This window comes from Aulonocara stuartgranti (assembly GCF_965226115.1).
Source record: "Aulonocara stuartgranti genome assembly, chromosome: 23".
NCBI classification, from domain to species: Eukaryota; Metazoa; Chordata; class Actinopteri; order Cichliformes; family Cichlidae; genus Aulonocara; species Aulonocara stuartgranti.
In genome coordinates, this window is record NC_138958.1 from 41839791 (window position 1) to 41863381 (window position 23591).

The 23591-nt window shown below is 38.6% G+C and overlaps 5 protein-coding genes across 6 annotated transcripts; 2 read left to right on the top strand and 3 right to left on the bottom strand.

Annotated features, from left to right (window-relative positions):
- Nucleotides 1-1143: 1143 nt before the first annotated feature.
- LOC309700762 (gamma-crystallin M3-like) lies at nt 1144-2493 on the bottom strand. The gene is made up of 3 exons (XM_082524563.1): nt 2445-2493; nt 2063-2311; nt 1144-1459 (listed from the first exon to the last, which is right to left on the bottom strand). The coding sequence occupies exons 1-3, from the start codon at nt 2457-2459 to the stop codon at nt 1184-1186; spliced, it is 540 nt and encodes a 179-aa protein (XP_082380689.1). The 5' UTR covers nt 2460-2493; the 3' UTR covers nt 1144-1183.
- Nucleotides 2494-3016: 523 nt separating this feature from the next.
- On the top strand, nt 3017-8058 carry LOC309701274 (uncharacterized protein; the record flags this gene model as incomplete). The annotated part of the gene is made up of 5 exons (XM_082525366.1): nt 3017-3349; nt 3502-3773; nt 4805-4832; nt 6669-6911; nt 7589-8058. 5 exons carry the CDS (start codon nt 3017-3019, stop codon nt 7859-7861), a joined length of 1149 nt encoding a protein of 382 aa, XP_082381492.1. The 3' UTR covers nt 7862-8058.
- A 1591-nt stretch (nt 8059-9649) lies between these two features.
- Nucleotides 9650-10498, top strand: LOC309700765 (gamma-crystallin M2-like). The gene is made up of 3 exons (XM_082524566.1): nt 9650-9660; nt 9850-10092; nt 10169-10498. Exons 2-3 carry the CDS (start codon nt 9970-9972, stop codon nt 10436-10438), a joined length of 393 nt encoding a protein of 130 aa, XP_082380692.1. The 5' UTR covers nt 9650-9660; nt 9850-9969; the 3' UTR covers nt 10439-10498.
- Nucleotides 10499-10786: 288 nt separating this feature from the next.
- On the bottom strand, nt 10787-13429 carry LOC309700760 (gamma-crystallin M2-like). Its single transcript, XM_082524561.1, has 4 exons — nt 13397-13429; nt 11963-12043; nt 11598-11840; nt 10787-11084 (listed from the first exon to the last, which is right to left on the bottom strand). The coding sequence occupies exons 2-4, from the start codon at nt 11969-11971 to the stop codon at nt 10809-10811; spliced, it is 528 nt and encodes a 175-aa protein (XP_082380687.1). The 5' UTR covers nt 11972-12043; nt 13397-13429; the 3' UTR covers nt 10787-10808.
- A 657-nt stretch (nt 13430-14086) lies between these two features.
- LOC309700752 (protein boule-like) lies at nt 14087-20927 on the bottom strand. 2 transcript variants are annotated; one of them, XM_082524545.1, is made up of 11 exons: nt 20683-20927; nt 18695-18823; nt 18512-18603; nt 18302-18356; nt 18123-18198; nt 17775-17935; nt 17321-17392; nt 17178-17213; nt 16979-17095; nt 16641-16733; nt 14087-15341 (listed from the first exon to the last, which is right to left on the bottom strand). In XM_082524545.1, the coding sequence occupies exons 1-11, from the start codon at nt 20707-20709 to the stop codon at nt 15195-15197; spliced, it is 1005 nt and encodes a 334-aa protein (XP_082380671.1). In that variant the 5' UTR covers nt 20710-20927; the 3' UTR covers nt 14087-15194. The 2 variants fall into 2 exon arrangements, with proteins under 2 accessions (XP_082380671.1, XP_082380672.1); XM_082524546.1 differs by lacking the exon at nt 16979-17095 and having other exon boundaries at nt 20683-20921.
- Nucleotides 20928-23591: the final 2664 nt, after the last annotated feature.

The window sequence follows — 23591 nt, forward strand, 5'->3', positions numbered from 1 at the left end:
AAATATATGCAGATAGACTCAAAATGTCTTTTGGACTACTGTTGCAAATATAAAATGCATACATTAAGACCTGTTCTGTGCAATTTAGAGTGTTTACATTATGTGAAACTGTAGAATATTACATCTTTCTGTCTAGTTTCATTAAACAGGATAGACCTTTTATTTAGTGATGATTTGGTTAAGTCCATTAGGAACCTTCAGACTATATATGTAACAGCTTTAAAGTAATTAAACATCAATACATGCAAGAAATTGATCAACTATACTATACTATAATGTACAATCTACTCAATAAATATTTAAGATGGACACAGGGGGGGACTCTGCACTCCACAAGTGGCCTTAGCCAATTTGGCCATGTCACCTCCAAAATACACAATATGAGCACTTGTGCCTCATATTGTTTCTACTTTCTATTTACTCCAAGTGCTTCAGTTTTAAGGCACACACTTAATGGATCACACGGGCATAAAAGAGGGTGACAACCTTTTCAAACAACTGATGTCCTTCATCTTTCTTTTCCTAAACCGTCTAAAAATAAAGAGGTGAATCCTTAAAAGTCCACCGAATGAGTCCTTTTGATTTTATCTCCTTGGATTGTTTTTTATTTTTCTTCTTCTTGGGTTCTCAGTCTTGGTATAAGCTTGGGGGGAAGTTTTGTTCGTTCTTGTTTGGCATTCAGCATGGTTTGCTCATTACAAACCCACTACACTTTCACATCTTTTGATTGTTTCAACACGGTTCTCTGTTCATATCGTCTTTTAATTTATACACAGCACTTTGTGACTTTAATGTCTGTGAATAGTGCTATATAAATAAACTTCACTTACTTATGCTTTACAGTTTCCCTTCTTCCTAAAGTCTTTGAGTTTTAGATACAAATAGAAGTCTTATGAGCTTCTAGTTCTGAAATTTACTGATAAAATAAAACCGAACTCTCTCAGTATTCAGAATTCCTTATTATTTCTGTTTGGGATGTATTTCCTAATAGTAAATCCTCTCTCAAATACAGAACTTTGAAGCATCTGTAAATGCAGTTAATCTTCGAAACTTTCTAACATATTACTTACAACTGAATTTTGACTTATCAGTATTTACATTAGAAAAACCAGGGGTGTGTCTGGATGGGATTTCAGCTTGCTTTATTATTATTCACAGTACATTTGGAGTGTGTCATTTTGAGTTAACAGGAGTCCATAATGCGCCTGATGGAGCTGAACTTTGTGATGTTGCTCCCCATCTCTCTGAGGTTCCTGTACTCTCCTGGCCTGAGGTACAGCATCCTGCCTCTGAAGCCGGGCTGCTCGAACATCAGCCAGTGACCGTCCATCACGTTGCAGGACTGACAGTCAGACATGTGAAAACGATCCATTATGTTGTCGCAGTCGTCGCTCAGCTCGTACATCTGGCCTCCGAAGTTCTCCCTCTCGTAGATCCTCATTCGGAAGGGGCCTCGGTGCTGTGGATGAAGAAGCAGAATGACTGTGGCCTGTAAGTCTATAAAACTTATCTTTAGCTGAGAATGTAAATCTAAAACTACATCTTGGACAACATAAAGTAGCAATATTATTAAAAAAATTAAATATAAAATTAGCATAAATAGAATTTTTAAAACTATATTTTAATGTTTCCCTCCATTCATCTTCTTCCACGTTTATGAAAACTTTTGCTGCTTCATTTTATATCGCCATATCCATGGGATCTGGAGGTTTTGTTCTCTTTCATTTAGGACAGGTGATTACACCAGAGGATGGTTAAAGAAGGCTGGGAGATATGGATGACTTCTAGTGAGCGAATCCTAAATTTAAAATATTATACATGCAGAAAGATAGGACTGAACAGCTAGGCTCAATTTTTATTTCAATATATTTCACAATTAATTACAATTTTTCTCCTGCATGCAGGAGGGCAGCCTTTGTGCTCAGACAAATGTTGACCAGATGGCTGTTTCTTTTTAGCTTTTATTGTCACTGGCCTTCTACATCTACATATTTAAAAGGTCTCTGTCTTGTCCATTCTGTTGTGGCTGGGCCCCGAATGCAGCTCAATGTCATCCACCTACCGTGGGGATTATGCGACTGGATCTTATGCAGTCGCTCATGCTCATTCCCATCAGGCGCTGGTTGTCTGGGTATTCTCCTCTCCTCACCAGCATCTGATGGCCCATGAAGTTGGACTTCTCATAGACCATGAAGAGGCCACTCTCCACCCTGCAGGAGTTACACCTGCTAAGGTAGGACGTCAGCTCTGAGCAGTCACTGCTGGTTTCATAGGAGCGACCCTGGAAGTTCCGGTCTTCATAGAAAATGATCTGCAAAAGAGAAAAACAAGTGAAGTATATATAAATAAGCAACCTGTAAACAGCTATTTTGCATATTTGTTATTATGAACTTGTGAAGTTTAACTTTAAAACTTCCTACTGTTATTGGCTAAGTTTCACTTACCCTCCCCATGGTCATGGTTATCTCAGATACATCTCATCAACATCGACCCTTTTCCCTTTTTATACATTGCACAGCTTGTGCTGAAACCTTTGAGTCATCACTCTATATTGTGGCACAGCAGCACTATAGCGTGGCAGACTGCATGTCCGATTCTGCAAATAGGTATTGTGATAGAAATTTGGGATTTATGCTCCCTTCCAGCAACTTCTACTATTGCATTCATCTCTCTTCTGTAAAAATCTATGTAGTATGAACATCAGATCTGTAGATGAGACTGAATGTTGTGGTAACAATAACAGTATTAAACAAACTCTATTGAGGTATACTGTGAAATGTGAATGCTGTGCCACGTGAACCTCATGATGAGTCAGGATTGTTTCACACAAAGGTGAGGAAGGTGGTCTCGGGCTCATACTGTATATAAAAGTGGCACGGGTTGGCATCAGTTGGAAAAAAAACCAAACCGTCACCATGGGCAGGGTAATACTTCTCATTTGCTTGTATAGTGCTAAAGAAAAATCTGACAATACTGAACAATTAAGACTTGTGGAAACATCGCAAGAGGGTTAGAAATGCAAAGCAAGTCCATCCAAATATTAAATCACTACTCTGTGGCGCTGTCAGCTTACCACCTCTTTCCTGTTTATTTTTTGCAGATCATTTTTTATGAGGAGAGGAACTTCCAGGGTCGCTCCTATGAGTGCAGCAGTGACTGCTCCGACATCCACATGCACCTGAACCGCTGCAACTCCTGCAGAGTGGACAGTGGGTGCTTTGTGGTGTACGACAACCCCAACTTCATGGGTAATCAGGTCTTCTTGAGGAGAGGAGAGTACTCTGATTTCCAGCGCATGGGAGGCATGACGATGATGGATACCATTCGCTCCTGTCGCATGATCCCCATGGTAAGACATTTTGGTGGTTGTAGATGGTCTGTACCATTTCATGTGGGGATTGCACAGACACTCCAAAGTCCAAAGAGGTAGCTGCTAGGTCAGCTGGACCTGGGACAGACTGCATTTCTCATGATTCGTGTCTTTCCCCCCCGCTCCATTAGCACAGGGGACAGTTCAGGATGAGGATCTATGAAAGAGAGAACTTTGGAGGCCAGATGCACGAGCTGATGGATGACTGCGAGTCCCTCCAGGAACAATTTTATATGTCTGACTGCCAGTCCTGCAACGTGCTGGACGGCCACTGGCTGATGTTCGAACAGCCCAATTTCAGAGGGCGCATGATATACGTGAGGCCAGGAGAGTACAGGAACCTCAGAGACATGGGAGTGAGCAACATAATGAAAATCAGCTCCATCAGACGCATCATGGAAATGTGCTGATTGTCTGTCCGTTCACAAGAAACTCTGGGAGAAAAATAAAAAAAATGAAATATTTTTGAAGTATCTCTTTCGCTTCATGTGTGGAGTCAAAGATGCAAACGTCATGCTTTATATCCTTTAAGATAAACTTCTAAGTTTATCATAACCTTACAGCCTTAATCAGGAATATTTCCCATGGCATTTGTGCACATTCAACAAAATACTAAATGCCATCACAACTTTCACACCAGCTGTGTTAGAGCAGGGGTGTCGAACTCCAGGCCTCGAGGGCCGGTGTCCTGCAGGTTTTAGATCTCACCCTGGGTCAACACACCTGAATCAAATGATTAGTTCATTACCAGGTCTCTGGAGAACTTCAGGACATGTTGAGGAGGTAATTTAGTCATTTAAATCAGCTGTGATGGATCACATCTAAAACCTGCAGGACACCGGCCCTCGAGACCTGGAGTTCAACACCCCTGAGTTAGAGGTTGGATCCCTCGATTCAGCATCATCACTTAAACAGTTTCTACTTAAATACTTATGTAGCAAAGCGCCGCTGTTGCTCTGTTGTTATCTCAGTTATAGATAATTGACATGGACACAAAGATAACATACAAAAATGACCATGATGGTCTAATGTAAACGCCATTTGTAATACAGCACATCACAGCATCACCGAGCTACTTTAATGCTCCGTATTGGCTATAATCAACATATCAATCAAAATATTATTACAGCTATGAGAAAAATAAACGTTCCACAGGACTCTATACAATCATTTTAAAAATGAAGTACACCCCATGATTCAGCGGCAATAACTTGAAGTAATTAATGTATGACTTTATCAGTCTCTGGCATCATTGTGGAGGAATTGTGGCCCACTCTTCTTTTTAGTGTTGCTTTAGTTCCTTTGTTTATGCATTTGGTTACGCATCGTTCTCTCAGTGTCACACCACAACATTTTCATCAGGTTAAGGTCTGAACTTTGGGTCTTGCAACACCTGCATTCTTTTCTTTTTCAGTCATTCCTTTGTACATTTAGGGGTGTGCTTCAGATCGCTGGTCCTCGTGTACTAATATGTTAAATCCTGTGCAAAAAAGAGTTTCCATGTAAAATTACTGTCAGATTTAGGACACATATGCACTGGTGACTATGAGTTTACCTGGAGATGAAGTGAAGAGAGTGGTGACTATGATGTAGGAGGGAAGGGAGAGAAACCTAAAATATTAGTGTCCAATGGTCCAATGGTTCAGAGGTCCAATGAGTAATACAGAAATGGGAAATCTTTCCAAAGTGTTTCCATAGGAGTGATGATCATTTATGAATAAATAGAAAACATTGGGTTTGGGTTGAAATAGCAGGGATGGTGATGATTGTTTCCCTGAGACAGTCAACGTGGCTCAAGTGAAAACATACAACAATGAAAAAATGAAAAACCTTTGGATTCAAAGTTAACATGAATAAAGACAAAATAATTTACAAGAAAAATAAGAAGAAAGGAGGAGGAGGGAGAGCACGTGAGCATGTGAGCTGTCAGTTGCAGAGACAAAAAAAAAAAAATCAGATTTGCCAACATCAGTCAGATGTTGTAAGAAATACAAGGGTAAGAGATGCATCCAGTAATGATAGACGCTATTTTTAATAAAGATAAAATTAGATAAAGAATACCAGATATTTAAATTAAAAAGGTTCAGTCCTGATAAATCACTGATGATTTACACTCACACCTGTGCATATGCACTGTTAATACATGAAGGCTAATGAACTTTGACAGTTTTAGCTGTCAGACACATGAGCTCACCTTTGACTGAAATGCTTTCAATTCAGTGACTGCAAGTTGGCCAGTTCCTGTAGCTGCAAAACACCCAAATCTTGACTGTTGGTTTGAGATGTTTGTGCTGATATACTATGTTTGGTTTTTGTCACATGTGTGCATTATGGCTTAAACATTTCCACTTTGGGAGATGCTTAAGCCATACTTGTTCAGCGTTTGTCTAATTGAACTTTACATTTGACATGCTAACCGAAGCCTGTAGAGTCTGAGATGTAGCTGCTTGGCTTTTTGCAGTTTCTCTGAGCATTGCACGGTCTGACCTGGGGGTGAATTTGGGTCCACTCCTGGGAAACGGTGGCATTGTGTTAACACACACCTGAATGCTCCAGACCAGCGACCTATCAAAATCTCTGCTTTTGCATAAGTGCTCACACTTTCAGTGAACAGTCACCCTGGATTGAATAGGCAGTTAAAAGAGTGGATGGATTCTATTGTTTCAGTCTTGCCATAAAACTAAATGCAAAGTCTGTCCTGTTTATGGTGTGGAAAAAAAAGAAATTAAAAAATGCAGCGTCAAGTGAGTTGAGAACTGCACCATTTCGTCTTTCAAATATTGTATATTTATCCGAAAATCAAAGCTTTTTTTCATCTTTAAACACTATTATTCAATGCTCTACAAATATAAATGTGTCCTATAATGAAAAAGATGTTTGCTTTGCCGCCATTAAATCTGCACAAGTTAAATCTCAGTAATTGCAGTGTTCACAGTTTGATGTGTAGTACAGTAGAGACTTCCATACTGATGAGCTGACTCAGTCATTCCGTACAATTGAGGCAGATTCTTTGGATGTCACATGATGCATAAAAGGCAGCGCGCCAGTGAGAAAAACAACAGAAATCAAATCGTGCGACCATGAGTGGAAAGGTAATGCAGGGTACAGATCCCTGCAGCAGCTGGTGTAGGACATTGAACTCTATATATACTGTGTCAAACTCAATAGTATTTTTATTCTGTAACTTCTGCCGTGCAGCACTGTCTGATATGACTTACTCTTACGATAATCTCAGACACTCTGAACACTTTCTCTGGAAATAGTCTCACACAAACACAATTTGTGTCTTTTTCTCTAGATCATCTTCTTCGAGGAGAGTAACTTCCAAGGCCGCTCTTTTGAGTGCGTCAGCGACTGCTCTGAGATTGCCTCTCACTTGAGCCAATGCAACTCCTGCAGGGTGGAGAGCGGGACATTCATAGTCTATAACCAGCCCGACTTCATGGGCCAGCAGTACCTCCTGACCAGGGGAGAATATCCCGAATGCACGAATACCTTTGGCTTCAACGACTGCATTCAGTCCTGCCGCATTGTCCCTGCGGTAAATATAATATAATCATTTGTAAAGACGAGGACAGTCAGCAATGTAAAGGATCAGTTTGTTGAATTCATGTGTAACCCATTAGATGAGAAGCTCAACTTCGTTGTCTGAAGCAGAGGATATGTGTTCTATATATGTCCAGCATATAGCTTCTATCACGCATTTTTATCTCTTTTTTTATCTCTCTTTCCAGAAACATAATTTATGTTTCTATAAAGCAATTTGCCACAAATGTGAATGTAGCCTACCACAGTCCTTAAAACCATAGAAAAAGTGCATAAAGTAACCAAACAGTCTAAACTTGAGCTAAAAAATTGATCGTTCTTGTTACACTTATTAGTCATGAATGAACATTTTGTATCAAAGCTGTTTTATGTATAGATCTTATATATCTAGCCTATAAGATCTGCTACCTGTTAGCATGCTACCTAGCAAGAGCTTAAGGACTTACATTTTTCAAAAGACAACTTTCCAGAACTACTATTAAGATTCCCACGTGACACAGCAGCACACACATTCTTCAACAAAAGTTAGCATATAGCTTATTCCCATTTCCTTTCCAGGCCTAAAGCAATTTTTCGGTACCTCTGCATTAGCATTAGCTGGGTACATTTGTTTTCAACTGCAAAACTATGATTTCATTCCTTTAAAATATATACTTTTTATAACTTTTACAGCACAAGGGACTTTTTAATATGAGGATCTATGAAAGACCAAACTTTGAAGGCCAGATGCACGAACTGACAGATGACTGCAACTCCATCCAGGATAACTATCACATGTCGAGCATGCAGTCCTGCAAGGTGATGGAGGGCTACTGGTTGATGTTTGAACAACCAAATTATGAGGGCCGGATGTTTTTTCTGAAGCCAGGAGAGTACAGGGACTTCAAAGGAGTCGGCAGTAATGACATGAAATTCAATTCCCTCAGACGCATCACAGAATCTTAACTGTCCCATGACTTTTATTTGGCTAAAAGGTTTTGCAGATGGTTTGTTGTATTAATATTAACAAATTGTCAAAGGCAAAAAGAGAAAGCTTTGTTTTATCCTGAAACTGTGATTTGTGCATTGTTTGAATGTAGTTTCAGCTGTAATGTATAATTTACTTTTATTGTGTGGTGCACATAATAAATAGACTGGACACAGATCTGGGTAAGTTGTTTTTCAACTCAGTCCTCAATCAAAATAAATAGCTGATTTACCCAATCATATATGTATATTCACAGTTCACATATTGATGGTTCTAAATCTTTAAACCCACTTAAATAAATACATTATAATTTTCTATATTTTTTTTATTTAACACAACTTTGCTAAAAACAAGGGCAAACCAGTTTTATATTTTGAATAATCAGTAACTAACACATTTTGGCAATCTTTTTTGATATTTCCGGTAGAACAATTGCTCTCATTTGCATAATATACAACTTTACATACAATACTTACATTCCCTACTTTATTAACCATCTATCATCTATTTTTCAGTTTTCACTATACTGGATAACTGTATTAGGATTACATGAATGGTTCTTCTTAATGTCCTTAAGTTTTTGTTTGATAGAAGGGAAAGTATTTTATAAGGGTTGAATTCTGATAGACCCATTGTTCACTGACTAAGTTACACCAGTAATATTAGTATAGTAAAACAAACTGCCTGAACAAGCTAACCCCTGTATGAAAAAGATCAAGTGTTGCACTTCTGGCAAATGTGGGTTTTTACTGCAATAAAACTTTACAGAAATATGTTTTATAGACTTTACAACTTTGCAAGGTTCTGAGATATGAATAATTACAATGTCACAATAAGCCTCTTGCAGTTAAAATGCATGCTGTACACCATATATATATTTATAGATGACTATAATCATGATTAAGACTATAATCATGCTTTAAATTAGGCAATACTACTTTGACACGATGCTCCTAATCCACAGTATCGACACTGATTCATATGTAAATAAATTAGTAATGATTTAATTGTCATATGACAAGCAAAGAAATCAAATAATCCTAACAATACAGATTGAAATGTATTGATGCATTAATAATAGCACGTTATACTTGCTGTATCTCCATTGCATTAAATAATCACAGAGTGTATTAAACATCGTATCAGAAAAAGCTGATAAGAACCAAACTAAAGCACAACAGACAAGAGGTTATTTAAAACAACTTGTTTGCTGACATAAAAAAAGCGGTTGAATTGTTGGACCTATAAAAGGCTGCTGCCACTTTGCACAAGGGTGCAGCAGTGGCAGCTGAAAGCAGTACCATGTGAAAGATGTTCACTGCAGCTTTTATCACTTTTACAAATGCATCATCTTTGCTATTAGCATTAACATTAATACATTTAATTATACGCAATGTGTAAAATGTGTACCCTAACACACGTGAATGTAATTTGGTGATATGTCTATATACCATCTTTCACCATTCCAGTGTAAATACTGTATATGTTTAGGGATTTGTTGACAATAGTTGTTGGTATTTTTAGTTTAGTTGTGGATTTTATGTGTAGGCCATTAAACAAATGCAAGGGGCAGCTTCGGCTCAGAAAAAAAAACAGCTGATTTGCACTGCAGACCTCACCAAACAAAGCACAAGAAAAAAATATGTTCTGTGTGAAAAAGCTGACCAGCCCAGTCATTGTTCTCAATCACAATGACACAGGTCATCCATGGGTTATAAAGGCAGCCTGGAGCCCACGGCTGCTGCTACAGTGTGACAAAAGTTAGCCGACACAATGGGTAAGGTAAGGATACCTTTTTAAAAAAAAAAAATCCTGTTCCTTTTGTGCTTCTGCATACCTGCATGGACTATTCATCGAAAACCAGTGATGCAGAACCACTTCACGTGTGGTATTTTTAGCAAAATGTCTTTAATTTAATCAAGCATGCATCCAATTTACCGAAAATCCCTGAATAAACTTCTTTCAGATCATTTTCTACGAGGACAGGAACTTCGATGGTCGCTCTTATGAGTGCAGCAGCGAGTGCGCTGACCTACATTCCCACTTTAGTCGCTGCAACTCCATCAGAGTGGACAGTGGTAACTGGATGGTCTATGAGAGACCCAACTACATGGGCTACCAGTACTTCCTGAGGAAGGGCGAATATCCAGACTACCAGCGCTGGATGGGATTCAACGACTGCGTGAGATCCTGCCGTATGATCCCTATGGTAAGTCTCAGTTGGGCATTTTTGTATTAAAGGTTTCACTGATCTACACTGATGATTGTAATCATCATTTCTGCAGCACCAAGGCACTCACAGACTGATGATCTACGAGCGCCCAGAACTTGGAGGACAGATGATGGAGCTGACAGATGACTGCCCCTCCCTGTATGAACGCTTCCATTTCAATGACATCTACTCCTGCAACGTAATGGATGGCTACTGGATCTTCTACGAGCATCCTCACTACAGGGGACGGCAGTACCTGATACATCCTGGTGAATACAGGAGGTTTCATGAGTGGGGAGGCATGAGTCCCAGGGTTGGATCCATCAGACGCATCATTATGTGAGAATGCCGATGTGAGATATTTCATGTGAAATATTTTAAAAAGTACTACCAATAAACCAAACAAAAGACCAGAGTGGTGTCAGCTGCTTTTTGTTTGTTTTTTTCCTGGTTGCTTAAACTTTTTAGAGTTGTCTGGAATATTTAAGGACTGATTGCTTCTCGTTACCTCTGAAGAAAGCGGCATGAAATGGTCTAAGTCAACACAAACATTTCTTGTCTAACAAACTATTGTTTTACAAGAAGTTTAAATGTTACAGCAAAAAAATGTTTAAACATCAAGGCTGTCTTCTTTTGGATAAAGACATAAACACAAGCAGTTTAAGCCCAGCATATTTATTGAGAAGAGACAAAGGAACAAGGTTCAGAAGGTTTTAATTAAAGTCGGTGATTCGCCTGAGAGAGCCGATCCTTGGACTCGCACCGCCCCAGTCACTGTATCTGCGGTATTCGCCAGGTCTCAGGTAGTAGGTCCTCCCCCTGTAGTTGGGCTGGTCGTACAGCAGCCAGTGGCCGTCTACCACATTGCACGAGTTAATGTCAGACATACGGAAGCGGTCCTGGACGTTGGGGCAATCGTCGCTCACCTCCTGCATTTGGCCGGCCATATCTGGACGCTCATACAACTTGATTTTGTAGGAGCCCCGGTGCTGCAGAACAATGTTTATTAGTCAGACACTATGGAAGAGTAAAACAGTCCATCTAAGACAATCTAATGGAAAAACATCCTTAACCAAAAAGTTCTTCTTCAGTTTATGTTTCTTTTGTGGAGCAGGGACGACCAGATGGTCCCAGCATCTGAGCCAACTGGATGTGGGGAACCAAATATGATGAAGGTTTTGGTCAAACATTAGCTGTCAAGGATTTATATTCTGAAATGTTCCCCAAAACTAAATTTATATCAATTTTATTCCAAGTTGTCTAATAATAATGACAGTTCCTTTACAAAGTTTGTGTTAGAGTTTCTACCTGTTGATCCAAGTCAGCCTTTATTTTACTTTAGCTTCTTCATTTTGTTACTTTGAGTTTTATTAATAATTTATTGAGCACATACATGTCTTCTTTCTTTGACCTTGCTTTGTACTCCAATAATTCAACAATTCAACATGCCCACTTCTAAATAATATTAACTCATTGCATCTTTAATACAATCTTATGCTTACCATGGGAATCATGCGACAGGAGCGAATGCAGTCATTGATTCCGATCATGCGCTGGTTGTCGGAGTACTCCCCCCTGCGCAGGAAGTACTGGTGGCCAAGATAGTGAGGTCTGTCATAAACCATGAAACAGCCGCTCTCCACCCGGATGGAGTTGCAGCGGTTGAAATAGGGGTGCAGGTCAGCACAGTCGCTCATGCACTCATGGTGCCGACCCTGGAAATTTCTGTCCTCGTAGAATATGATCTGCAAATGTATTTCACAGCATTCGCAAATTTTTAGCTCCTTTTTCATTCAAGCTCCTAGCTCAAGGTTAATGTTTTGCTTTGGTTTTTAATTCTGTATTTTCAGTAACATAATAAACTTACCTTTCCCATTGTTATTTTAGTGGGGGCCCGACTGATGCTCAATAGATGCCCTCTGTGCTGCTGTCCTTTTATATAAAGTAGCTGTGTGATGGCACAGCATAAAGTATTGTCATCCAAATAGGTTTTATAAAACAAATCTGGTTATGTATAGCGACGCACAGTGTGATGATGAGTTATTGTTGTCCACTTTTCACACGTTCATCACTATTGATCAAAACACCATAGTTTGCTAGTGCCCCACGGGTCAGTGATCACATTATGTGCAAAACAACTGCGTCCTTCTCATTCAAATAGATTCCTAACTGTACAAATGCCAGGGTCGGAGCAAGTATTTTTCCTGAATTTTGTCATTCAGGGATCCTGGACGGCTTTGAGGGGCTGAAGGCTACAGTTTTTTGTTTGTACCTCAGGCTGTTTTGGATAATCAATAATTTCTACAACGAAAAATGATTAAATCTTGTCATAAACTTGTTTAAGGGATAATTAAATCTACCTTTACCGTTTTTTAATTGATTTTTTTTTTTATCTAGCCATAATCACAGAACTGCTGTGGCCCTGAGTGTAATGTAACAAATGTTAGAGCTAAATAGCAAATATAGATACACTAAAGCCTCTACTGAAATTGTGAACATCAGTATTTGTGTTTGTATTGACATCAGCATTGCTACAGTGCCCAAGTATAGTGTTTAGCTTGGACATTATGTCATCTTTGCATATATTTCAATCATTTATGGAAACAGGCTACACTGTTGTTGAATTAATTATTCAATTTTTAGGTTTGCTGATGTTTACTGTGGGTTTTTGAATGGAGGCTTCGCAAAGTAAGCGCTGCCGTGTACACCCCCATTTAGGGCCTATGATAACGCATGCCTGTACGTGATGATAACAGAAACACTAAATCCAAATCCTAGCATTTTTATGGTATGGGTCCCACTCCGTTTCCATGAAATGGTTCGTGTTGGGGCAGCTTTAGAAAGAAAACTTCAGTAAAGCAGAAATTTACATTACTGCCTGTATTTTCTATTGACATTTGACATTTTTTTCATGTAAACCTGTTATTCATCCAGTATTATTTGTCAGTTGATATTATTAATAAAGATTACAGCATTGTATATACACATGATACACAGTATTGACAACAGTTTGTTTACATTGTTTATTTATCTATATAATGGAGGGAAATCCAAGCCAAAGCTTCAGTATGCCAATTTCACTATTGTCCATGTAAGGCCTAAAAGTGACATTATAAAGTATGAAGCAGTTAAAAAAATAATAATTATTGATTAAGAGCCTGGGAGACTGTGTAGTGTAGTTTGCTCCCTTACACTAAGCTTGAACAGGAGACCTTAAATATGATGCTGTTTGCCACTTCTGGGTCACAGAATCTATTTTAATGTGTTGTAATATGTGTATTACACATATGTGAAAGCTTACTTTCAGTTTTACAGCAGGTAAAGCAGATCTTGAAAACTGGAAAAACTCTGAAAATGACATAAAAACAGTATAATGCTACTTATGCATAGACACACAACTTTTTTTTTTTTTTTAAAAACTTCAACCTAAGTTCACGAGACTCCATCTCTTGTTATTCTAATAAGCTGGCATTTTGTTGGCTTTGCCACTCTGCCAAGGCCTTTATCCCATTCATACACATAAAATCCCTGATTCATCAGTGCCAGACTTATTCAGCTGCAATTATCCCATACGGTGGCCACACATATAATGTCTAGAGTTTACAAATCCTTCCGAGCATTTAAAAAACTATATTCATCCCATCTGTGCTAAACTGATGTATGCAGATTTCATATTCATAATGCAAATCCTGTGTTACACACTCAATTTGAAAGATTTGCTCTAAAAGGCACAAATCCTTTGCACTGTGATCATTGCTTTAGAAATGGAAAATTAATATTAAGTCATCTACAACTTCAAAACATTTTAATTTGATATTGTACATTTCAAATCACAGACCCAATAAAGGATTTTTAAGACCAGATAATCTGAAACTTTGTCTGATATTTTTTCTTCTTGCTTCTTAAAATATAAAAAACATGTCCCACATTTGTTATGTGTAGTTGTTTATTTACACTTTAAGTACACTTTGCCTGACTGCTTGGAGCAACTGGTTGTTTTGTTTGTGGCAAACAGGGAAGTTACAGAGTGCCCTCTTGTGGACAAACTGTGCAATGTCAGCAATGATAACACAGTTGAAGGGTGTTTCCCCCCCCAACTCTTCTTTACTTTTATCATTTTCACTTATTGGCTGTTCTAAATCCTGACACAGATACATATATGCAAATAGCGATTACAAGCCAATAACATTAATCTACCGATAAATCAGTCTGGCTTTACTTGATTTTTTGACCCATTTACTTTAAATCTGCACATTTAAAACATGCTGTTATTTTAAACTGTTAAATATTCCCATTTTCCATCCTTTCAGGCACCACTTCAGAATCGCTGCCTACAAATGGAAACAACATGGCGACTACACCACAGGAAACATTTATTACCACTGAAGAACTTAAAATTATGTGAGAACAAAACAAGCTTTGGTGGTCATGTGACATTACAGAGCTATTTTTTTTTATTATTTCTCAGTTTTACAGTTTGCTTTAAGCTTGAAAACCTCAAGCAAAATACAGAACAAAAGCAAAGAAAATGAACAAAGACGATCAGCAACGTCATAAAACCACACAGACAATTTTAAATGTATAAAAACTAATTTGTCTATTTTAAATGACTAAGCACAAATAGCTGGAATTGAACAAATTACTATAAAATTGACTGTTAGATTTGATATAATTCATATTTAAGTTGAAGTCCAAATTTCAGTCCATGAAGGTCATGACTGGACTGTAATGACTGTAATCTTGAGGGTACAACTTATTACTGCACATGAACATCTTCAGCTTTTATTTTGATCAAGTCAAGATATGCTATGAATACTTATGTGTTTTCACACTAAAGTAAATACTTGTTACTGGGATACTTCACCACTGCTACTATTTGTGCCTAAATGTAAAAAAAACAAAAAAACAACAACAAACAATACAGCGTAAGAAAAGAACCCCACTGTAACAGTAAATCTCAGTCATCTGACTGCACAACTAGATGAAAGCTTACCTTTATTGTGTTGTAAGGCTGAGGTTTATCAGCTACCCATAGGGCAAAAAGGAAGTGACTAAAATTAGATGTGTAACTCGTTTCTCTTGTAAAGCCCTCGGTGGATTTAGCCTACATTTGACATTTGGGGAGTGTGAAACATGGAGGCGTCTGGAGGCTCTATTGATTCTGGCAGATGGTGGTATTCCTTGTGGTGGATGTGGCGGCGGTGTCTTGGCTTGTGATGGACCCACGAGGGTGAAAACTTTAGATTCTGCAGAGGGAGGAAAAAAAATAAAAATAACACACTATGACTCAGTGAACACTATTACACTAACCATGACAGAGTCAGAGGAGAAGCAGTGGTACAGTCTGACACTGGGTGTGCAAGAAAATAATTTCCTCATTTAGACTCCATCTATCTAACTTGTACTCTTACTTAAGATAAGATAAGATAAGATAAGATAGAACTTTATTAATCCCTCGGGTGGGTTCCTCTGGGAAATTCGATTTCCAAAAAAGCACAGCACCGACAGAAGTTACAGAGTTATACACACACACATATATATAAATACAGAGACAATATAAATAAAATATACGAAGGGGATAAATAGAATAAATAGGAATAAAAATAAAAATACAAGTGAATTGCACATTTCAAGTATTGAGTCTATTGCACTGTTGACTATTTACAAAAGTATTGCACAAAAGGTATTGCACAGTGAGGTGAAGAGGCACTACAGCTTAGTTGTTCCCTCCTTTGTCCTCCTGTTTCCCCTCCCTCTCCCCTCCAGAGAGGAGTTAAACAGTTTGATGGCGTGTGGGACAAAGGAGTTTTTAAGTCTGTTAGTTCTTGTCTTTGGGAGAAGCAACCTGTCACTGAACAGACTCTTCTGGTTGTTAATGGCCGTGTGCAGAGGATGCCTGGCATTGTCCATAATGTCCATCAGTTTCTTTAATGTCCTTTTCTCTGCCACTGTCACCAGAGTGTCCAGCTTCATGCCGACCACAGAGCTAGCCCCCCTGATCAGTTTCTCCAGCCTGGATGAGTCCGTCTTTGCTGTGCTGCTCCCCCAGCACACCACAGCATAGAAAAGTACTCCAGCAACCACCGACTGGTAAAACATCCTCAGGAGCTTCCTGCAGATGTTAACTTTGGCATCTTTATAACTTGGGACCATCCAAGAAACACCATACAGAGAAAGCAATCTGGTGATATATAAGAGTGCTAGCTATAAAGACACTCTTACTTATCACCTGCACCTGAGCCCTCCCCTACTCAGACACAGAGACCTATTATTATTTTCTTTACTTACTGTCATATATAATTTGCTGTAATGATGGATGTTCACATTAAACATGGCCAAAGTTTAAAATAATCATGTTAGTATACAAGTTAAACCCTCTGAACCAGATGCTAAGGCTTCAGACTGGTCTAAATACTGGTTGTGCAGGGGTTTTTTTTTGCCTCTTGGCTCTTTATGATGTCAACGAGAGCACAGACGCTCTACCCACCTGCTGCGAGGACCTTTTATTTATGAGCTGGCTTACAGGAGGGATATCCATTTCTTACCTTTCCAGGGTCATGCTGCAGAACAGCAGGTGCCATTTCTTCTGCTCTCTGAGGATACACTGGGTAAACATGCTGCACTGTTGGCTCAAGAAACTGCAAGCGTAGAAGAAAAGGACAGAGTAAGTGCCTCCTGAACAGCATGTTTCCTCAATAGTCATGACAGAATTATAATATGGTACGTTACTTCATTTTGCACACAAGCTACAAATATAGCAGAAAGATCGAAGGCATTTTACAGTCATGTATCATGTCTTATCTAACAAAATAAAACATACTCAAGGGAATAGATACAGTTAAATAAATGTGCAACATTTTGGTCTTCCTTGATGAATCTGCACCTCCACTGTGGAGTCCTCCATGAACAACACAGGTGGCTGAACAGAAACTCCATCAGCAGGCAGGTAAACATATTGTGACTGCTGGGGGTACAAGACTGCATAGGATGGCATCTGCCACTGGAGAACAGACATCAAGAACAGGTCAAAACTGGCCAAACGCTCCTGAACTGAAGCTAAAGTCAAGCTGCATTTTGCCTACCTGGGGTGTATTCCACTGATACTGGTTTGGCATGCACTGCAGTGAGAGTAGGCAGAAAGAAAGTTTGCTGTTAAATAACTTGCTGTGCTTGTTAAATGGCACCAATGGGAGAAATGATTGGATCCCTGAAAGGCTGAGCTGACCTGGTAGTGGTGACTGGATAGTTGCTCATACACAGGCTGATAAGGATGGGGGCCCATTGGCGAAGATGGCGGCTGGAAGAAAGTCATCAATCATGCAAATATTTAAAGTTAGAAAAGAGCTTCTGATTCATCTGCGTTACTGCAACTATAACTGGAGATGCAAGTTTGGTCTTTGTGGGTATAAATTTGTCTCTTTTAGAAAAGACACCACAAACGCATGAGCTCTTATTAGACCAGCTCCCTTGGATAAACTGGTTAAAACCAAATTGGCATTTATAACAGCTGATTAGGGTGGTGGTGGTGTATGTTATTATGTTGTTAGTTTTGCATTGCTTAGTTTGGCCACTAGAGGGAGCTACACCACAAACTACTACCAGCTGAGGCAAACTGAGCATAAAATCAAGCCTTCTGCATAGTACTGAAAGTGTTAAATGGGTGTTATATGAGCACTTACAAGCCACTGGTAGGAAGGAGTATTTATGTTGGAGCAGTGGAAGTAGGCAACTCCATTATGGTAAGTGTAGGGAGAGCCTGTGGATGTGGTCAGGTAGAAGGTCCCATAGGATGTTTGCTGAGACATGGCAGGTTCAAGGCTGGCTGTAGAGGTGCTCTTTGCTGAGAAAAGAATGAAACCACAGAACCATGATCTGGTGTCTTTAGCCATCACAAGAAATGTGCCTGTAAAAGCTGGACCGACCGTAAGCCTGAAATTTAGTACTCCAGTTATCACAATTATTTTAGAACTGCTGATAACAATTAATCTACATGTTCAAACACCTGCACTACTGGACCGTCAACCTACTTTGACTTGAAGGTTGATGCTTTCGAAAAGCCGGACCAACACTGAGTTTCTTGTCTTTGAAAGTGACTCCATTAGTCTGTAACAGCACATAAACAAACGTACAGACAACAAATTCTAGTCAGATTACTTGCATGATTATATGCATGAAATATTCCAAAGCAAGACACTAAACTACTTACATTGTTGATGATTTTCAGAGCATTTTCTTGGGTTTCAAATGTAACAAACCCATATCTGTTAAAAAACAAAAGGCAGAGCGTGTTTTACTGTGACAGTAAATGTGTAAATAACGCTTATAACTCTTAAAGTCAAAGCTGAGAAAATCAGCTGTGCATACTTTATCATTCAGTCGCACTCTGTGTATGAGAGGAAAAAGACAATGAACTCACCCCCTCGACACTCCTGAATGATCTAAGACAATCTTCACCTCTTTCACTGTGCCGTGTTGAGAAAAAATGTGCCGCAGGTCACGCTCATTGACCTTGAAACACATTAGTTTGGTTCATCATTGCAAAAGAGCTTTTAAATCATGGTCTGAATCATTTGCTCTACATTATTTCAGCAGCCCTCACCCTGTAGTCAAGTCCCCCAACAAAAATCCTGTTAGGGATCACGTTGCCAAAGGTGGTGCTGTGGTCTGTCAGGCTGTCAGCATAATCATCTGGAAGTAGCACATCACTTAGGGAGGAACTGCCCCCGCTCTGGGAAAAAAACAAACACCAAATATAATTTTGTGTGAAAAGTTTCATGTCCAGCTTTCAAGCCAAGAGCAATTATTTTATTTCTCCTACCAAAATTTCTGTATTTATGTGTACATTATTGTGCAAATGTAAAGTGGAAAATACATATCTCTGTTCACTCAGGCCCAAAGACAGCGTGTACTGGTCTTACTCTGGGCCAGTAAGAAGCTTTACACGTAATGAGGTTGGCCTGATTTTTTAATTTCTTTCCCAGAAAGTAGTCAAGATTATGAGTATTAAAACTTAAGTGCTACACTTACTGGACAGTTTATTAGGTACACCTTGCCAGTACTGGGTTGGGCCCCTTTTTGCATTCATGGCACAGATTCGACAAAGTGCTGGAAACACTCCTCAGAGGTTATGGTCCATATTGACATGACAGCATCACACACATCCATGATGTGATTCTCTCATTCCACAACATCCCAAAGATGCTCTTTTAGATTGAGATATGGTGAGTGTGGAGATCATTATAGTATTGAGTCAGGCAGGCTGTGGTGTTTAAACAATGGTCACCTGGTACTAAGGGACCTGAAGTGTCAAGAGAAAGGCATTGGGACAGTCCTCAGCCCAGGCAAAGGTTTTCCAGTTTTCTTGAGCCCCTGCACACTGCAACCTCAGCTTCCTGTTCTCAGCAGACAAGAGTGTCACCGTGTGTGGTCTTCTGCTTCTGAACCTCATCTGCTTTAAGGCTCAAAGTGGTGCTCCTTCAGAGCTGATCTTCTGTATACTTTGCTTATAACGAGTGTTTATTTGAGTTACTGTTGCCTTCTCTCGGCTCAAAGCAGTCTGCTCATTCTCCTATGTCCCCTCACCTCAAAAAGGCATTTTCACTCAGAGATTCCCCCTCACAGAATATTTTATCTTTTCCAGACCATTTTCTCTAAATCCTAAACATGGTTTTGTGGGAAAATCCCAGAAGATTAGCAGTTTCTGACACACTGAGACCAAGAGGTACAGCAACAGGATTACTTGTTCAGTGACTTTGAGTCACTTACTTGCTCTGTGATTGGCTGATTACATATGTGTCTTAAGGAATAGGTAACTAGCTTTACTTAAAGTGGCCAGAGATTATGAATCCCACTTCTATTTACACAACCTGACTCGTAAAATGAATGTAGCCATGTTCACAAGGAAATTCTGCTCTAAAACTTAACACTTAATCAAAACTAACAAAATAAATAATTAAACAGCAGGTTCTTAAACCAAAGTAGATGTACCTTCAACCTTTATATACAAGAAACAGCCTCTGGGCTGGGTAACAATTCAATTCCTTTAAAGATTCACTTCAAATGTCCAAAGAATATGGAGAAAAATTGTCAGGAAGATACAACACAGTGAAAAATGATTAGCAATTAACTTAATCAGTATATTTCCCTATAGTTTAAAGGATTGTGTGCAAATTGAGAAAAAAAAGTTACTCAAACAACACGAACTTTTTAAAATTATCTTCAACGAGCATTAATATTTCTCAGGTAAAAATGGTTTAAATCGTGTAAACAGCATGCCCCATTAAAGTGTAGTTAACGTCTTAGCTACTTTGAACTAACCTATTTAGCTAGCATGTTGCCAAGTTATATATATTGCACAAGTTAATTCCAAGTTAATTAGCATTTTTCTTAATGTATTTTTCACGTAAACTAAGATTATAACCAACAATTTATTGGAAATAAAGTAGCTCAAAAGTATCGAAAACTAACTGTGATAAAGTTTATATCACATAACATAACCCAGCATTACTTACTTACCTTAGCTCCGTTAGCTGTTAGCTAAAATAATTGCTCGCAAAGCGGCAAGGGCAAACTTGGCAGTGCACTCACCTTTTGGCTCTCCGCTTCCATAGCCATATTATTCTGAAGCTAAAAAGATAAATGCACGTTACTGCTCTGATTAACGGTGGCCTATTCACGATTTGGCTAATGGTTGTTACACAGCTTCATTGCTCCCCTCCGACCGTTAGGTTAGGTTAGCCTTCACCACTCACACGAACTATGACCTCATCAGTTGGTTTGTGTATCTCGGAAAGCAACGGGTGAATACGTAACATTTTTATTACTTACTCTAAAAGTTTTTTTTATTGTCTCCCATTAAACTATGTATGAAGGCGTGTTTTCACCACAGATTATTATTTTTTATTTAATTATTTATTTATTTTTGTCTTAAGTCAACATTGTGGGATATTATCTAAAAAAAAAACCACTTAATAACTCAAAATTTCAAGGTATCAAATTTTCATGTATTTTGAAACAGTCAACACAAAAAGGTTAAGAAAAAAAAAGCATTAACAGAATTCAGTGGGCTACATACTGAACTTAGAAACCCACATCCTGTTGTGCTACTATCAGTCAAATCTAGTACCAATATCGACACTGGTATCGATATTTAATGATAATGATACGCCCACCTCTAATGTACGCTCTTATTTTAACTACAATAATAAGTCATATAATTTAATTTAAAAAAAGAGACGTTAAAACAAGTTTTAATTTTTCTTTTACGTCTTAATAATTCCAGACAATATAATTTTCATAATAATAAAAGAAATCCTTTCCCGGCTTCTTTCTCACCTTTTATAGAGAAAGAATAGCCACAATGTCCTGTTTGGTTTTAGGTGGGGAAATGTGCTCATTTTAAACCTAAAATGTGCTTAACTGCTGAATCCTTTCCTGATTTAAAAAAAATAAAATAAAATAATGGGCATGGAACAATTTTGCTGTCCTACTTCAGTCCACGTTTGTTGTATTAAAAAGTACAGTACTAAAACGTGGCCACATAGAGGCGCCATTTCTCTGTTGCTAAAAAAGGCATAGGTAGTCACAGAGACCCAGGGCGCATCGGAATCAAGCATGTTCTTCTCTTTTCTTTCTATTTGAACTATGAAAGTGAAAATTTTGTTAAATGTGAAATATTGCCAAAGAAATCTGTCTACAAAGTTCACAAATATCTCATCACTGACTGAATCCCTTTGTGCTGATTAAACACACACAGCTTATATTTCCACTTAAAAATCTTTTTTTGTTTTTGTTTTAATGTGTTTTAATATTATGTTCCTCGCCATTAAGAGCTGCAGGAAAAACTAGAATAGAGTGACTTTTCCACATTTCCACATTTCTTTCCTCTCTTGATGCTTCAGGAGCCACTTCAGATGTTGAGCAAAATCCTCACGGAGCCATAATTTGTCTATGATTGGCTGCAAAGTGTTCTGAAACGCCATCATTTGCATCTCGTGCCCCCCCACCACCACCTTTTTATGCTCCTCCCTGGGACCACAACAAAGTGACACTGAACACTGCACAAAGTCTTCAAGAGCTGGAGGGTGGTGGTGGTGTGGGGGAGGGGGGGGGGGGCAACCAATTCATACCTAGTAATACTAATAGTGAATGAAAAACACACAAGCAGGAACAGGATTTGCCTTGAACACATCCATATTATTATGAATAAATGTGCAAACACAGTTTATAATCCACTCAGTGTGTAATTCTTCTCAGTCTGTGTTGCACATTTCCCACCATTACACCCTTCTGTCTCTGGATTGCTTGCCCTCATCTGAGTAATGTGGGCCACACCATTACTTGTCATTCATTTCCAGCTTTCCTTAATTGCTGGGGTGAATTTGCCAACGAAGTCTGACTGTGCAAAATGAGAAGGGCATGTTTGATAATTACAGCAATTTACGAGCTAAAAGTCCTTTTATACTCCACAAAGATCATTTAAGACACAAGTGCTGTCAGGGCAACTCGCCTGGCTGTTTGAGTTTTCTCTGGAAACAAAGGAGAGTGAAGGTTTTATTCTTTGACTGTTTTAGTTTGTCGCTTTGTATTGACTACCTTCATTTCCTCTTAATATAAATTTTCCATGTTATACATTATTTTTCCCCCCACCCTGTCATTGATAGGGAATGTTGTGCGTCAGAAGCCTTTCTATCACTGCGTTTCAAGATTCAAGACTTTTTATTGTCATCAGACCGACAAATTAGGACAATTCTCCAACACAGGGTTCCAAAAAAGGACTTGAATAACATAAATAAATATATATACATATATACACATACATACCCACATATATATCTGCTCATACATACACCCATATCTATCTATCTATCTATCTATCTATCTATCTATCTATCTATCTATCTATCTATCTATCTATCTATCTATCTATATATATATAGATAGATATATAGATATATATATACATACTCAGTTAGATTGGGACGTTATATTGCACTGCTGGACTGAACATGAGTTATTTGCATGCCATGTGTATGTTTATGTAATGTATATATGTTTTGCGATCATTTCAACCTTTAATTGACTTAAATCAAACAAAAATGACCTCAGATGAGTCTGAATCAGACACAAACTGCTGACTTGACGTTCAAATGCAATATTCGTTGTGTCATCTGTCTTACATCGGAGTGAGTAATTTGGCCCAAAATGAGCCTCGCGCTGGAGGGGTGCAGGCTTTGCCAAATGCAGAGGAAGAGGGCTGGTTTTAATCTGGAATATAAGGTTTGGAGGTAGCTTATTTGTCATCAAACATATTGATATGAAAATGACAAAAAGCAGCATTTTCTGTTTGTTTATTTCAGACTAAAAATACTGAGGTAAGTGTTCCAAAATAAAATCAGTTGTGCCTCACAGAGATTCAAATCTATCCACTCTTGGTTTTGTGACAAACAAGAGGTAGAGAGTAAATAACAGGCATGGAAGAAATAAAAATGGAGGTC

Bases quoted from the DNA above. Each gene is read 5' to 3' on its own strand.
- LOC309700765 (XM_082524566.1), top strand. From the start codon at position 9,970: ATGGTCTATGAGAGACCCAACTACATGGGCTACCAGTACTTCCTGAGG. The intron at 10,093-10,168 runs GTAAGTCTCAGT...TCATTTCTGCAG, and splicing joins CCTGCCGTATGATCCCTATG to CACCAAGGCACTCACAGACT.
- LOC309700762 (XM_082524563.1), bottom strand. The intron at 1,460-2,062 runs GTAGGTGGATGA...CTTCATCCACAG, and splicing joins CCAGTCGCATAATCCCCACG to CACCGAGGCCCCTTCCGAAT.
- LOC309700760 (XM_082524561.1), bottom strand. The intron at 11,085-11,597 runs GTAAGCATAAGA...ATTGTTCTGCAG, and splicing joins CCTGTCGCATGATTCCCATG to CACCGGGGCTCCTACAAAAT.
- LOC309700752 (XM_082524545.1), bottom strand. From the start codon at position 20,709: ATGGCTATGGAAGCGGAGAGCCAAAAG. The intron at 18,604-18,694 runs GTGAGGGCTGCT...ATGTGTTTCAAG, and splicing joins TTGGGGGACTTGACTACAGG to GTCAATGAGCGTGACCTGCG. The intron at 16,734-16,978 runs GTGCAGATTCAT...CTACGCTTGCAG, and splicing joins TGGAGGACTCCACAGTGGAG to TTTCTTGAGCCAACAGTGCA.